Source organism: Chamaea fasciata, unplaced genomic scaffold, assembly GCF_029207755.1.
Source record: "Chamaea fasciata isolate MVZ Bird 193981 ecotype frontalis unplaced genomic scaffold, bChaFas1.0.hap1 SCAF_28, whole genome shotgun sequence".
NCBI classification, from domain to species: Eukaryota; Metazoa; Chordata; class Aves; order Passeriformes; family Sylviidae; genus Chamaea; species Chamaea fasciata.
In genome coordinates this window covers 1,668,299-1,685,183 of record NW_027094113.1, presented here as the reverse complement: position 1 = coordinate 1,685,183, position 16,885 = coordinate 1,668,299, and the positions used below count along the sequence as shown (strand labels likewise).

The 16,885-nt window shown below is 47.1% G+C and overlaps 1 protein-coding gene across 8 annotated transcripts in view; it reads right to left on the bottom strand.

The window, feature by feature from the left end:
* Positions 1-16,885, bottom strand: part of DOT1L (DOT1 like histone lysine methyltransferase) — a 75,344-nt gene that overhangs the window by 40,780 nt on the left and 17,679 nt on the right. For all 8 annotated transcript variants that reach the window (XM_066205678.1, XM_066205675.1, XM_066205677.1 and 5 more), the window contains exons 3-7: positions 15,107-15,181; positions 12,757-12,820; positions 10,631-10,859; positions 9,072-9,166; positions 6,336-6,398 (exon numbers count right to left, since the gene is read on the bottom strand). In XM_066205678.1, coding sequence (XP_066061775.1) covers positions 6,336-6,398; positions 9,072-9,166; positions 10,631-10,859; positions 12,757-12,820; positions 15,107-15,181 — 526 coding nt within the window. The remainder of the gene's footprint in view (positions 1-6,335; positions 6,399-9,071; positions 9,167-10,630; positions 10,860-12,756; positions 12,821-15,106; positions 15,182-16,885) is intronic.

The window sequence follows — 16,885 nt, the reverse complement described above, 5'->3', positions numbered from 1 at the left end:
AGAGTTTTTCTAATCTCATCTAAGGAAAGATTTTTTTTTTCTAGATGCCTATATGTGGACACCACATCTAGATTAATTTTTGGAGATAATTTTGTCTCAGCCTTATCTATTCTTGTAGTGAACAGTTCCACGGTTGAGTAACCAAGACAAAGTCAAAGAAAACCCACATGACAGGCAACTGTGTTTATTTTATAACAGTTTTTGCAAGTCAGCTTCTCGATGGCATTCTCCATACCACCAGCTTCTGAAGTCTCCACAGGGTTTTCCTACACTAACAGGGAAAGAAAAACATTGGGAAAACCAGGAACCACAAATGCCACAGTCTGCAAGAGAACAGAGAACCAGCGTAACATGAAACGATTTTGAAATGCTAAGCTTCATATAAAGGTCTTGAAATCCAACCTAAGTGGCTCTTAAGCCTCACTTGGGTCCAGTTTCACTGCGTGTTTGCTCTGTCTGTGTGGTCAGAAGAGCACTCATAACCCAAATCTCCAGGTTTTAACCTGATATCACCCATGGAGGATGAACACTTTGCAAGCCAGAGCCATTTAACAATTCAAATGAACCACAGCCCACCTTAAACACATCTATTTTTGTGTGGCACTGCTTCCCCAGCTCATGCTTAGCTAAGAGCCAAGGGAAAAACTTCACCAGGAGAAACACTGGAGTACAGAAATAATCAGATTATCAACTGTGGCTGGGAAAAAATGGGTTCTTTTTTTTCCCCTCTGGAAGCAAGGCAGTGGTTCCTGGATGCTCCCCTCCAACTGGGACTGAGCCGCCTGACCCCTGTAATGAGCTCCTCACCCACTGTGCTGGAGCAGTGATCAATAAATGATGCCCCTAAAAGAAGGAAAGGAGCTCTTTACACATCAACTGACACAGGGAATCTAAAAAAATTCCCTTCAAAATCCCACTCAGCTCAGTGGTTTGCAATAATTTTGAGAGTGAAACAAAAACTGGGAAGGAAAGTCCAGCTGATTAATCCCTGCCCCGGGGCAGCAGCAGCTGAAGCAGCTGAAGCAGCAGAACGTGGTCCATGCTGGTCACTCAGGGAGCAGGGGACACATCCACACGGTGACAGCCACAGGCCCACGCTCAATCTCTTCCTCCACTGTCCCCTCCCTCATCCTGTTCCTCCTCTCTCTCAGAAACTTAATCTCCTTAGTGAATAATGAATGGAAGGGACCATCTGTAACACAGATATTTTCATCTGATTAGACAATGCAGGAGATGCTTTATCTAACAGGATAATTAGCTCAGCGAAATCGCCTCCAGAGCTGCTGCCTGCATTGCTTCTAAATTTAGAAGCCAGACCAGGTTTTCATGCAGGTTTTTCAAACAGACACTGCAGGAATACACTCAGCAGCATCTGATTCCTGTAACTCTTCCTGCAAGTGGATGGAAAGCAGCAGGTCCCAGCCCGGGGGAGGCAGCCAGAGGTGCACAGGAGGTGTGAGTTCATCATGGAACAGAGCAGGAATTTGGGAAGGTCAGGCCCCTGTGCTGTGGAGGAGGGCTGGGTTCTCACCCCAGTGCTGCACAGGGAGGCTCTCTGGTAACGCTCCACAGAGCCATAAATTCACAGGCAGGATCCTCATTCCAGCCACCTCCGTGCAAACACTTGGCTCCCAAAAACCCCGCATTTCTGCCTGGAAAAGTACACATGGTTATTTTTAGGTCCCTGTTCTTTTCAAAAATAACCAGAGGCACGAATCCAAACCTCCAAAATGTGGCATCATTTCAAAGCCACAGGGGAAGTTTGGAGGGTTTTTCAAATGCCAAAACAGCAAATTTCCTGCTGAAATGGGGCAGTCGAAAATACCGGGAGCAAACTGCTGGCTCATCCTTCCCTGAGAGCGGCTCCTGGCAGCGGAAAGTGTTGGGGTACAGGTGATGTCAGTCACCATCACAAACCAGCTCCTGGGCACTGGAACTCCCCCACAACTCCCTGCTTCTGCTCAGAACAGGAAAAGCAGGCAGGAAACTACCCCAAACTTAGGGAGACACCTGCAAGGCACAGAGCCAGGCTTGCACTGACCCATGCCAGAACTCACCCCTGATCCTCAGGGCTGAACCACCTCCAGCCACCAGAAGCTCCTGCGGTTTTCTGGGGGCAGACAGAGGCTTCCATCCAGCCCAAATCCCACCTTTAGGAATGCCGACCTGTTTCCTGCAGGTTTGACAGCCACTGCCACCTCCTGCTAAAAGCAGCTTTTATGGAGAGCAGGGCAGGAATTCTGTTATAACAACCCCGAGTAAATAAACACAAAACTAATCCTGGTTCTCAGCAGAGTCCAGTGTGGGACTGCACCAACTCCCAACTGCTCTGGGCTCAGCCTGGGATCCTTCAAGTTGTGCTTGTTTAGTCTCCAATATCTGGAATTTTGGAACCTCACAAAGCATTTTGCAAGGACGAAGTTTCCAGAAAGACAAAGATGCCAGGCTTTCCATTCCACGTCTTCCTGTGTCCTCCAGGTACATCATGAGCAACTCTGCTCTGCGTTTTCTTCTCCCAGGAAAAGGGAACAACAGGTCACAGGCACTGAGAACTCAACAAAAACCAAAAAAAAAAACCCCAAAAACTTTCTCCAAGGGGAGCCCAGGAAAGAAAAGCACTTTGTGCTACTCAGCAATCTCAGCCTCCTGCCCCAGATACCTGAGATGGCTCCAATTCTGAGGCCACATGAGGATATTTACAGTTAGAAACCATGAAAACCCATCTGCCTCTTAATTGCCATGCCGGCTTTTAATTCGATGGCTGCACATATGCAGGAATTCCCCAAGAAAGACTCTCTAATTAGCCAGGCCTAATGACCTTCCCTAAGTCTCCTGCTTCCTTCAGACAAGTTCACTTGAAAAGAGTGGGGTAAAGTCAATCTTGGAAACTTCTCAGCTCCATGGGAAGAGAAAGGAGAAGATAAAAGGAGTTGGAACAAAGGGACATGTGTTGGAAGTGGGACATTCTAGGCCAAAAAGCTGAAGCAGATGATGATGATGATGATGATAAGCTCTAGAGGAGGAGGATCCTTCCCTTGGAATGCAGGACAGAAGAGCAGCAAAAAATCTGATTTTCCCTAAATGAGCAGGAATCGCACATTCCCAAGCAGAGCAGGGGATGTAAATATTCATTTAAGAGGATTACGAGACTCAGTAACCAACAACAGCTGGAGCTCAGGAGCTTCCCAAGGCAATGTATGAGGAGCAAATTCCTCCCTCTCATGCCCCACATGGATCTTCCCCCTCTCCAGCTGTGGCTCTGCAGCCTTGGGCATCCAACACCCCCAGGACACTTTGCCACCTGCAGCTGGGGAAGTTTAATGTGCTTTTATCACCAAGGGACTACACAACAACTGAGGCTGCAATTTTGTGTGAACCATTGCTCAAGAGGGATTTTTACTTTTTTCTATAAAATTGTGGACAAAATGGGGTGGAAATACACCTGGACATTGGGGTTTTATTTTAAATGCTGGCACTTGGCCTTGCTCTCCAGAATTCATGTCCAGGCTCAGAACTCCCAGCAGTAACAAGAACAATCCGATGGCGAAGGCCAGAAGGTGAATTTGAAGGCTGCAGAACAATTTGGTGAGGTAACAGTGACTGCCTCCTTCTCTCCAAGGGTCCTCAAACACAAGTTTATTGTTTGGAGAGTTCTGGGGACCATGGGTTTTTGTTTGTTTACATTCCTAGCGACTTATTTTTAATGGTAATCTGAAAAAAAAAAATCCTGTTGGGAGGATTTGGGGCAGGTTACAAAAATATCATGAGGTTTTGAGTCCCTCGGACTGCTGCAAAAGGCAGAAAGGACAGAAGATATTTCTCAGGGAGATTGTACCAGGTGGGAAAGGCTGGAGATGGTGAAAAGCTACAGAGACCATTCCCAAAGTAAGAAGGAACTGTTAAAATGTACAAACCCAAAGAAGCCTGGAACACTCCACCAAAGTCAACTTTTCAGCAGGTCACTTTCCAGGGAGAACCCAAAATCCATTTGAATTGGAAATCTCTGCCTGTCCTGGGATCTTGGCTGTTAAAATAACCTAAAAACCCAGCACGACCCTGCAAGCCCAGCTCCAGGATTTATTGCTTCCTTATACACCCAAAATTTTTACTTTTACAGCAAGGGAGAACCAGCATCCACAAAGTTCAGCCAGAGCTGCAGGTGGGATCTGATATTCTTCCCTCTGAACTCCTGCCAAGCGCTCCCCTCCTCCAGCACTTGGTTCTTCTCAAAATGCTGATTTTTCATATGACTGCCTGTAACACTGGAGTGGAATTCACGAGTTGAGCTCTGCTGATTTGTGCTCATTTTGTCTCCAACGTTTGGAATTTTGGGACTTCACAGAGCACTTTGCAGGAACAAAGCTGTTTTCCAGAAAGACAGAGATGCCAGGCTTTCAATTCCACATCTTCCTGTGCCCTGCAGCTGCATCATGAGCAAGTCTGCTCTGTGTTTAACAGTCACCTAGAGCAGATGCTGCTAAGGAGTTCCTAAAGAAAATATTTTAACTGCCTGGCAAAAGTCTGTTTGATGAATAAAAACTAAATAAAATCTGCCCTGTGTGCCTACTGTAAAAGGCCCAAAATCTGTGTTCAAGCATTACTCCAAGGTGACAGGAAACCAACTCTCCTTCAGACAAGAAGTGCTGCAAGTGTTTAACTCTTCCCAAAAAAACCCCCAGATTGCATATTGAAGGAAATTTTACTCTAAACACTGCAGAAAACAGAGTTATAAAAGCCAAAGAACCTGGCAAAAATAAATAGCTTTGTTTCAATATAGCACCAGACTCTGTCACTTGGAATGCTCAATATGGAAATGCTGCCTAAGGCAAGCAATATGCTTCCAATATTTTAGTCCAAGTTCTTCTCCTATTCCTTAAATTACCCAGCTCAGAAGCAGAGCATCCTCAGGAACAATTCCTTTCATGTCATGCCAGCTGGGTGACACAATGGAAAAATGCCATATGCCCACTTCAGGAAAAGTAAAGCATTCCCAGTGCTTCCACAGCAGGAAGGAATTATCAGTCCTGCTGCAGACCAGGCCCCCAGCAGGCCCAGCATCCCCTGGAATGGAATCCCTCCATCCAGAACAGGAATTCCAGGAGGGAAGCGTTGGGGGCAGGTGGGACCATCACCTTCCCAAAAGAAGAGCTGGAGCAGCTTCACTACAAGATGAGAGTACCAAGGATCCCAGCAGACAGAAAACTGGGAAATAAAGCTCCAAGCTGCCAGTGGCCCCACAGGGCTGGGATGCTGAAGGCACATGGATCACACCATCCCAGGGACATGGCAGGGATGGCTCTGCACAGAAGGGAATGGAAGGAGCAGTTCCCCAGTCCTTGCTCACACCTGGATGCAGGAGACGTGGCCAGCCGCAAGCTCGGAGCAGTGACCTCGCTTCCCTGGGATATTTGGGGATATCTCTGATCCACCCAGCCTCTTCCCTGACCACGGGAGAGTGGCAGAAGCAGAAATAGATGTGTTTTCAAAACTCCCAGTGAGTTCCTATCGTACATCCATTTCCTGACTGGAAAGCGATTAAGCAGGGAGCAGATTTTCTTAATGACAATTAGAAAGAGGAAGAAAGGGAAAAAGGGAAGGAAGGAACAGGACAATGCATGGATTTGCACATGCTCCACACCATCCTTGGAGTGCCAAACATCCCCAGAGATAAAGAAATATCAGGAGGAAGATAAAGGAATTCCAACACACGCCTTGTCACAGGCAGGAGGATCCCCACGATGGCCTGGCCGATTTACTCCTCCTGCTCCAGCTCCACCCTCAGAGCATCCAGTTCCAAACCAGAACTACACACCCACCACCCTCCCCTGCGAACTAACTGTTCCTGGAGCTTCCTGCTCCAATCTCCATCCATCCCATCCCCTCCAGAGCTGGGCCCAGGTGGCCATGCCTTCCCCTGCCCGCAGAACCCAAAGCTTCAGCTTTGATTTCCAGCAGGAGAGTTCAGAACCCCAAGGAGGAGCTGCCACACCTGGCAAAAACCCCAATCCATGGACAGAGGGAGGGAAAAAGGAAAAGGGGAATTAACACAAACAGAAGTCTCATGACAGCCCCAGTCAGAACAACATTTTAGAAGAATAAATCTTCCAGGAGTTTCTGGGAAGACCTGGAAGTGCTCCAAATAACACCATGCCCCACATGTGGCAAGACCAAGAGAGGGGTCTGGGAGGGGATATTGGAAACACCACGCCCAGGATCAAGAGAAGAGCCGGGAAGCAGCTGTGGCTCAACTGCTGATGGCTGAGGAAAGGCTGGAGGGGACTTTACAAACTCTGCACGTGAGTGTGGATCCCGATCTGCAGCTGAGTTTCACTCACTGTGTATTCTGCATGTTTCTTCCCATACCATTTCATCCATTTTCTGAACTCTCTGTCCATCGTCTGCGGGAGGGAGGAAAACCAAAACCAGCTATTAGGACATCTCATATTTCCAATTCCATCAAAGCAATGGAGACACAGCTCTGAAGCACTCATTGATCCCCAAGAATTCTGTCTGCATGGGGGGGTTTGCCATTAACATTCCAAGGACAGGCAGACACAGAGCTCCTGCTGTTTAGTTTCCTTTAAAAACCAAACCCTCGCTTCCTTTGGGCCAAGGCAAAGCTGGCATCTTCACCCCCCCCTTTCCATGGAAGTTCCATGCTCTAAGAAAAGCCCATCCACTGCCCAGCACTAAAAATAGCCCAGCCTTAAGTTGTGGTGCATAATCCCACAAGGAGGAGGCGGGTGCAGCCCAGCCTAAGCCCGGGAGCAAAGGGACAACCAGGACAAAGCCAGGTCTGCTGGGGTCACTGAGGAGGCAGAAAGCAGCAGGCACAGCATCCCAGCAGCAAACAGAGGGAGAATCCTGCTTCCCACAGCAACTGAGAGTGCTTCAAACTGCACCCAAACACACCAGGGCTGCAGAGGAGGGAGGGCTCTGCTGTATTCTGTTGTGCAAAGAAGGGAGAAAGGAACAAAATCCCGTTTCCAGACAGCTCAGCGCCTCACACATCCCCACCAGCACCTTTACAGCAGCCTGGCCCCAGCTGATCTTTAGGATTTGGCCCAAATTTGGAGGTGAATCTCTCTCCCTGGAGACATTCCAGACCCATCTGGACACATTCCTGCTCCAGGTGACCCTGCCAGAAGTCCCTTCCAACACCAACTATTCTGTGACTCCGTGTGAGAAGCCCAGCAGAAATTCTGATCCCACTGACAACTCGAGCTGATGGTTGATCAGCTGCTCCATCAGCAGCTCAATAAAACTGTGTGTTGACAGGTATGCTTTATGCTCAAAAGCACTCCAAAGCTGAGCAGGATAACTCAAAAATCCTCAATATTTTCACGTATGAACTGCCATTTTAATTTATTAAGGCAACTTCACTAAAACAAATCGGCAACATTCTTCCTCTTTAGGAGAAATTTTTCAAATTCTTATCCATCTACTATCTGGGTACTATTATCATGGTACCCAGAATGTGGTGCCACAGACAGTTTAACTGGAAACTCAACCCAACATCTTCCACAAATAATATTTGGAGGAAAACTGGGCCCTAAACAGAGGCACGAGGCAGCTCCACACTCTGACACTGCAGCAGCTCCTTGGTTGTTAAAATCTGCCAGGATTTATCCAGGGAAATAATGCAGAACATTTTAGTGACCCAGTAATCTCACGAAGACTTGTGACACTGAAGGTCCCCCAGCAGTGACTACCCCTAACACTCCATTTGTGGTCATTCTTTTGTTTGTTTTCACCAACGCCTTGTGTTTGCACAGGAACAGGAAGGGGTATTAGTGACAGTGAGAATTTCACTTTTCCTTATAAAGCTGATCTTTAAGTTTAATGGTAAACACAGAGGGGATTCCTGTAAACATCCCTTGTAAATGCTCCAAAGTGAAACCGGGATGTTCACACAGAGGGACTGCAGAGCCCTCCAGGTGAAAACTTCCACTCGGCCCTGGCAGGGGAAACAAAGTGGATTTTTAGCTCCTTGACTGATCATCCTCACAACTGTGTTAATGCATTTTTACACACATCACTGAAAAGAAGGATCAAGGAGTTTTATTTATCCCCTCCCTCCATGAGGGACAATTTTCCAGCCTGTTCAGGCTGAATCTGTGTTTTGACAATTCGGAGGGATCCGTTTCTGTTCAGGCTACTGAAGAAAGCAAACGTCTTGTGGGAAGACATGACTGACCCTCCCTGTGTGCTTGTGGCCTCCCAGGTTTGTTGAACTCATCATCTGTGTGTGTCCTATCGGCACTGAATTAGAAGTGTAAAGAAGCCTGACTAAACATTATCAAACAATCATGGAATGGTTTGGGTTGGAAGGGACCTTTAACATCCTTTGCTTCCACCCCCTGCCATGGGACATCTCCCACTGTCCCAGGCTGCTCCAAGCCCCGTCCAGCCTGGCCTTGGACGCTGCCAGGGATCCAGGGGCAGCCACAGCTGCTCTGGGCACCCTGTACCACCCTCACAGCCAAGAATTCTTTCCTAATCTCTAATCTAAATCTCCCCTCCTCCAGCTTCAGGCCGTTTTATGGTTTTCCTCACTAAGGTGCCTCCTAAGCAGTTGCACACCAAACACCCAGCACAGCCCTCAGGAGGAACTTCTGCCGGTTTAATAACTGAGAGAGGGACATCACCAAACCAGGCAGACACATGGCCTTTAAAAAAAATTTGCTTGGTGAATTTACTCCTGGATTTGCTGTGGCCTCTGGGAGCGGCATTAGAGCCACTCCAGACACAAGAACGACTGCAGGTATTTGGTGAAGCTTATGCTGCACTCCCTTTTGAACAGGCCTTGGCATTACTGCTAAAAGAGCTTTCGGGGCCTGGAATCACTCTACAAAGATGCCAATGCTCCTTCTGAACACTCCAGAGCGGACCCACTTCCTTCCTCGAGCACATCCTTGCATTGCAGGCTGACGTTTCACTGCTCCAGGAGTGGCTGATCCGAGAAGCAGAAGTGCAGCAGGGCTGAAATTCTGCTTCCCCTGCAGCACAGCTCTTGTCACCCGGCAGCAGTGAGTCCCAGCACACAGCCAGCACTCCCCAGGCTCACTCACCTCGGCGTACTTGGCTGGAATATCAGCTTTCTCCACTCCGTAGTGATGTTTGCAGTTTGTGGCTGCAGCCACTTGAAGCACCACCTGCCCCACACCTGCAGGAACAAAAAGCCCAGAGCTGAGAGCACTTTTAGGGAAACCACTGCCAAGGGAGAGCAGAGAAAGCGGGTGACCTGTGGGACTGGGCTGAGGGGCAGTTTCAGCTGCCAGGTGTGACATTCCCAGCTGGAATGACACTGGGCATTCCCAAAGTCATCGCCAGTCCCCTGGTGCTGCTCAGCCAATGATCAGAGTGGGAAACACCTGATTTATTTCTGGGGACAGCAGATTAAAGGATCTGACACGGGCCTGTGACCCAACCTGCAGCACTCCAGGGCCCCAGATATGATCTTCTTGAACCTTCCTGGACAAACAATTGTGAGAATCTGTGGAGATTTTGTTTCACTCCAGATGGAAAAAGAGTTTCTCAGCTCTGATGTTTTTCTAAAGGTCTCATCTGAACATCAGTCCCTGACAGGAAATTTCACTCAGTCCCACTGAGAGAAGAAGCAGGGGTGAGAAAATCACTGAAGAGCCTGTATATATATATTTATTTATTTATAATATATTATTCTATTTTATATATTATAGAATTAATATATTTTATATTTTATAATATTTGTTAACATATTCTTGTATACTATTTAATATTTGCTCTTCTACAATCTAATATTTTACTATGTATAAGATATATATAAATATTGAATATTCATATATAACTGTTCAATATTTAAAATATACATTCAATTTTAAAATATATATTTTTTTAAAAAATACATTTTTCCCCAGAAGACCTGTATGACACACATTTGTTTGGGTTTAAATGTGTTAAAACTTCAGAACACATCAAGCAAGAGGGGAAATTCTTATTGCTCCTTTCCTGTTCTGAACCAGATTTTACCAAGAAAAAGAACATCATCTTCTTACTCAGTATCTGTTGCACATGTGCTTGAGTCATACCGGGTTTCCTCACCAACTAGACACGATTTCCTTTTAAAACTCAACTCTGTTGCAGCTGTGGGTTCGATTTTGTGGGGTTTTACAACAGTTCAAGTGAACTATAAAAGTTTTTTTGACACACTGACAAGTCAGAGGCAAAAAATTCCTTAATTTTCAGATTCCACAGCAAGTGTTTCACATGGCAGGGGTCAAGAAATCTCATTTTCAGATACGAAGGGCATAAAGCAAATCCAGTGAAACCAGAAGAATCCTTAGGAATGCAACTTTATGGGTCAAACATCGTTTTTAACATTGCTTCTTCTTCACAAGTGTATCCAACAATACCAAACAAAGGGGTTTGTAACAAGGGTTTATTGCGTTGCAGGCTGATATGTCACTGCCACCAGAAAAGAGGTCTGGGGTGTTTGTTTGGTCCATTTAATCCTGGCATAAGGAGCAGGAGCATCTTTGGGGATTATCTAGAAATAGAAATCTAGAAAAGATGCTTATCCTGTACCACAATCCCCAGTTCTGGGTTACTTCCCAAAGCAAAGAGAAAAAGGAATTTATTGGTCACTCACCACTGCCCAAGTCAACGAACAAATCATCCTCTGTCATTTTGATCTCATCGATCATTTGGGCCACCAAGTCAAAGGAAGTTTCTCCGTAGACCTCAGGGGAGAAGGGCTCGTAGTTGTTGAGTTTCTCGGGGTCTGTGACCGAGTGGTTGTAGACCTGCTGCAGGATGTGCCTCAGGAGCCCGTTGGAGGGGCGAGTGTTCAGCTTCATGGGCTGCGTCGTCCCCTTCCACTGCAGGGGACAGCAGGGAGGGGTGTGAGCCCACCACGGGGACAAGGGACTGCCACCAAGGCCAGCTGAGGAAGGAGGGACAGTCCCCTCCCGGCCCCTCTGCCTCAGCTTGGGCTGCAGGTGCTCCTTAAAGATAAAAACTGTGACCAGAACTGGAGCCAGGCTGGGAGAGCTGGGGCTGTTCACCTGGAGAGGAGAAGGCTCCAGGGAGAGCTCAGAGCCCCTGGCAGGGCCTGAAGGGGCTCCAGGAGAGCTGGAGAGGGACTGGGGACAAGGGATGGAGGGACAGGGCACAGGGAATGGCTTCCCACTGCCAGAGGGCAGGGATGGATGGGAGATTGGGAAGGAATTGTTGGCTGTGAGGGTGGGGAGGCCCTGGCACAGGGTGCCCAGAGCAGCTGTGGCTGCCCCTGGATCCCTGGCAGTGTCCAAGGCCAGGATGGACGGGGCTTGGAGCAGCCTGGGACAGTGGGAGGTGTCCCTGCCCATGGCAGGGGTGGCACTGGATGGGCTCTGAAGTCCCTCCCAACCCGAACCATTCTATGGAACTGCAGAAATTGCACACCAGCAGCTGCTGGGAACTTTGTCCCACCTCAACTAACAGGTAATTTCACAGGTGATAAAGGGGACTTTAAAGAGATGCAAAAACCAGTTGGCAGTGTAAAGCACAACACCGAAGGGAGTTGGGGTGGGTGTAAAGGTTTGTTCACTCCTTCTTTCTCTGCTATCCCCACTGAACCGATGTTGACTGTCAACACAAGAACAGGTTAATTTTGCTCCAGGAGCTGTCACATGGGAGGGATCAGATGCACTCAGACAGGGAGCGGCAGGAAAGAGATGGAAATCAAGCTTCCTTTCTCCTTCAGAAAAAAACCCATCCTATGCATAAAAGTTGTTAAGTTTTCAAAATGTCTACCTCTCCCTTTGATAAAAACAAACAAAAAAAGGACAATTCCAGGACTCCTCCTAAACATTCCTGTGAGATTCAGATGGGAAGGAAAAAATTAAACCCAGCAGGTTTGCCAGTTCAAATAGCAACTGCAAATGCTGAATAGCTGCTAATGTTTAGCCATCAACCAACAGAGGTTATCTGATCATTATCCAAATAAGCACAAGTTTTTAAGGCCCAAAAAATTAAGAAAATCTCATCCAAAAAAGGCTTGTTGCCATAATACTGCACATTTCAAATAATTCCCATAAGCACAGTAGAGAAAAAAAATATATCCACCTATGCTTTCAAATTAAGCAGAATAGTAACATTATTCATTGTTCATGTTTTGCTTCCTCCAGTTCAGCCTTTTTGGGGGGTAAGAGAACCAAAAAGCTCATTAAATTGGCCTGAAAAGAGATTACATTCCACTTTAGCCAGTGATCCCACAGGCCAGAGCAGCTGAACTGTGGCAAGGAAATTCCTAAGCCATGGATCACTTCCACAACACACAGGAGAGTTCATATGGATTATTTAAGTACCCATAAGTCACAGATTTCCCTGTGCAAAAGTCAATCTATATGAGAAATCCCTGTGTTAAATGCAGATAAACCTTTCCTTCCCCCCAAAGGCAAGTCAGCCGTTTCCAAGTGGCAAAATAACAGTGCCAGAAGGGCACAAGGAAGAGCAAAAGCTCTGAATTTGGGAACAAAAAGTGGTGTTTAATTCCCTTTCTTCCTGTAAGAACGTCCCTCCAACACTAATTCCTTGACTGCCCAGGTGTGATCAAGATAATAAATTTAATACCAAGCTCAAGCCCCCCAAAAACTGGAAGTGCTGGATATTGCTGATGCTACAGGAGCAGGTATAATGCAGCATTTAGTCAGCCACAACTTTCTGCTGTTCTTCAGCACCTGAACACAGACGTGGCACACAAAAACCACGGCAGGGCCCAAATGTAACACTCACCAACTGGTGGATGCTGTCGATGGCTCGGTTGTACTTGTCACACAGTCTCTGCATGCTCTCAAAGCTGGGGGGAGAACACAGGGACAGCTCAAAACAGGCAGGTTTGAAGGGAAGACCTTGGGCTTCTCCATCATCTTGCCCAGTAGGTATTTAGGGTTTGTTTCTCTCAGAATATGTAATTACACGCAGAGATTAAAGACTTTGTTTGCTTTAAATAAAATCCTCAGTAGACCAGGAGTACATGACAAATAATATTAGTTCTTTTATTATAAATCAGACTTTGAGTACAGCCCTTTTCCTGGTAAAGTTCTGTATTCCCAGAACCTCTTCTCCCTATTTTCAGTTGAGCAGATATTTCAGAGGTCTGTACATTTTTCTCATTTTTGCTGTCATCTCTCCACAATAATCAGTCCTGAGACAAGCAGATGCTTTTCCAGAAATTCACTCTGACACTGAAAATGCAGACAGAGCCAGAACACAGCCTAAAACACCACCCATCAGAAAAGCCTGGGGATTGCTCCATGGGCTGCCTGGGATTATGGACAGCCCAGGCAGATGCCCTAATGACACAAGCTGAGAGGATTAAATCAATTCACCTCAGGCCAGGAAAGAAAGTATATTCCTGGGAACATCAATTGTGACATGATCAGAGCCACAAAGCAGCAGCAAAAACAATACAAGGAGTACAGGAGTGACGTCGTTAAACCAAGGGCATTCCCAAAGCTGGGAAGGGATGAGGGGCCCGGAGACATCAGAAGGGACACTTCAGTCTCTTGTGATCCTCAGGGTCACTACACTGGCCAGGACACCACTCCCATGAGTTCTGCCCATTCCATTCCAAGCTTCCAGCTGCCTGTGCTTGTTTCCATGCTGGGAAAAACAAGAGGCTGCACCAGGGTTTGTCTGCATTTCCACAACCTGCTGCTTCTCCTTCTCATCCTTGGCTCAGCCCATCTGCTGCCAGTGATTTTTCTGACAAATTTTTTTCGAAGGAAGGAAAAAAGACTGAAATCACTGCCAGAATTGCAGTTCATGACATCCCTGAAAAGCTGCAGGAAGATAGTGGGGGGTGACTTCAGGGAAGAGAGGGGTTTCACTTTTACTCAGCATTGCTGCCAACCACACTAATGGTCCCCAGTGAAACACACCCAGGGAGGATGCCACAACCACAAAATTACAGTAATGCAGTTGCTGCGAGTAATCCACGAATCCAAATTAATGGATTTTAATGACAAGGGATGCTCGACCTTGATTACTCCTTTTGAATTTTCCAGGAAGAAGACAGGGACTAACAAATCTTGCAATTGAAAATTGAGAGAGAAGGAAACAATACCTTAAGCAGATCTTGACAGAAGTATCTGGTGCTGTGGAGGTTTAGGCTGGGAAATGTTCTTCCCCCCGAGGCTGCTGGGGCACTGAACAGGGAATGGTCCCAGCCCCGAGGCTGCCAGAGCTCCAGGAGCGTTTGGACAACGCTCTCAGGGATGCTCAGGGTGGGATTGTTGGGGTGTCTGTGCAGGGCCAGGGCTTGGATTGATGATCCCTGTGGGATCCAACTCAGGATACTCTGTGATTCTACTCACAGCAATGCAGTTTCACCTGTGAACTTTCTTCTAACAGTTTAGTCATTCTATAGACCTGGATAAATTCAGTCTTTCCCATGAAGGCAACCAAGGTTTTGTAAACTGCAGCTGGAGCATCATCCCTTTTCCCAGTCTCAGTAGAGCCAAGCCCATGCTCAGAACCTCAGAACTCACCGCAGACACACCACAGCTCAGGATCTGCCTCTCCCTGCCAGGAGGGGAATATCCCACGAGAGACATTCATTCTGAACTGCTGGTGGGAATGAATTCCCATGTAACTGAGGCACGTCAGAACCCCTCCAGCTGCCCACAACACTCCTGGGAATTTCACCTTTTAGTTCAGCCCCCACCCAGCAGGAAGGGAAGGGAGGGGAAGAAGCAGCTCCCACTGACACCCAGCTCTGCCATGCCCTGCTGGGAGCAGGAATTCCTGGTTCCTACAGGAGCAGGAACCTCACTGCCATTGAGATTCCCACCCTGGCTGCACTCCAAGGGCGCGGATACCGATCATTGTTTCACAGTGAGTAATCCAACGTACAGCAGAGCTGCACTGGAGCTGTGTGGAGTTTCCAATTATGTCCTTAATCCAACCGCCTTTGCCAATGTTGCTGTTACACATTTCCTACCAAAATAACTCCGGCAGAGCCCGAAGCCAGTTCTGAGAGAAAACTTCAGTTGGTAGTGGCTAAGAATAACCAGTTACACACTGGTTCACTACACCCCGTGCCGGCCTGAACTCCTGCTGGGAACAAAAACATTCCTCTCACCTTTTTGTATCATAGTCAATTAAAACATAGTTTTCCATGGCAAGCTTGAGATCTGGGATTTCTTCACAGACCCACCTGGAAGGAGAGAAGAAATAATGGATAGAGGTATTGCCAATTAAGTGTAATAAGGTCGTTTGTCTCAATTCTGGACTGCTTTACATGAAGAGAGGATACTGCAGCAGCCCTGGGAGCTCACAGTATTGCTGGAAATAAGGCAGACATCATGGGAAACTGCAACAGTTCACATTTGTACTGAATAAACAGCAAGATGCCTGTAGCCACTGGCAGGAGCATAAAGCTTCAAAATGAGGTGATAAATGTATTCCACGTGCCTAAAAATACTCAAAGTCATGGCTGATGTTAATCTAACATAAAATGCAGAAGCGCAGCATCTCCAAAGAATTCTGATGCTGCAGGAAGCTTTGACAAAGCTGAATGTGGAGAAGACGTTTCCCACAGCAGCCAAAAAAACCCTGTCACCAACAACTCAGTGCCAGGATATTCTCCTCTGGGGAGGGTCTAAACTGCACTTGCACCTTACACACCCAACCAAACCAGATTTTTAGAAGTAATTTCGATAGAAGACCCCTTGGATACTCTGAATTAACACAGTCCTGTGTGGCCATCAGAAAGGGAAAGCACGTGCCCGTTTGCAGTGCATCCAACAATAGCAGCTCACAGGAGAGAGCTTCACGTGTGGAACGGAGGAAGATTAATTCCCTTCAAAGGCAATTTAAAAGCCACAGAAGCTTTGCACACACTTTCCTTCACAAATATCAAATTGGAAAGCACTGTCAGCATCAAAAAATCCCCACATCACAGGATGAATTCCAATAGGAATCAGAGAATTTCCTCCTTGTGAACTTTGCTCCATTCTTCATTATTAAAAAGGTTAAAAAAACTTAAAAAGACTAAAGATGCAACAGTTCTGTTCCTTCTGGCTGATTCACACATGGTTAGTAACTACACAGGCCAGTGAAAACCAGAACTTGGACATGTAAGACTGGCCCTCTTCTGCTATCTCCCATCTCCCCTAAAAGCACCAGGACTCTCCCTGCAAACTTCTTACTCTTAAATCACAGGGACAGGCAGTCAACCGCTGCCTACCAGCAGCTTGATCCTTGTGCCCCTTCCAGCTTGGGATACTCCACAATTCCATTGCCTGATGAGATAAAGGCTTCCTTGCATTCTCTCACCCACCACTTTCGTAACACTGTGGGCACTTTGCACAAGGCAAAGGCAGCACGAGAGTTTCTGACACTGAGTTCGCTCCAGCCTTGCTTAAAACACAGTTGTGAAATGTTATTTGACCCAACTGCTTCCTAAGGCAGCTTCCCTCTGCCTCCAGCACAGAAAGCTCCAACACCTTCAGCCCAAGCTCCCTCTGAGCCCCATGGAAAGGGCCTTCTCCCCACCCCACTGACAAACGATGCCACAAGATCCCAAGGCACGGGATTCTATCCCCACCAGTGCAAGCAAAGTGACAGCACCACTGGCAGTGTTTTGTAAATAGGAAAACAAACTCAACTTTAGGAGAAAAATTTTCAGCTCCAGCCTCATTCCACATCCTCTGGCACCCCAGACCATGGGAAATGCCCTGATTTCGTGCATGTGAGTGATGTTATCAAGCACTTGGGTCTCTCACACTCACACTGGGAGCTCACAAGGCTCACTACTACCTTTTCCTTTGCCATACGTGACCAAATTTCGAGCTCAGGTGGTTCTGCAGGTAAAACACCTCCTCCCTCACCTGTATCTGCACCACCCAAGCATTAAAAT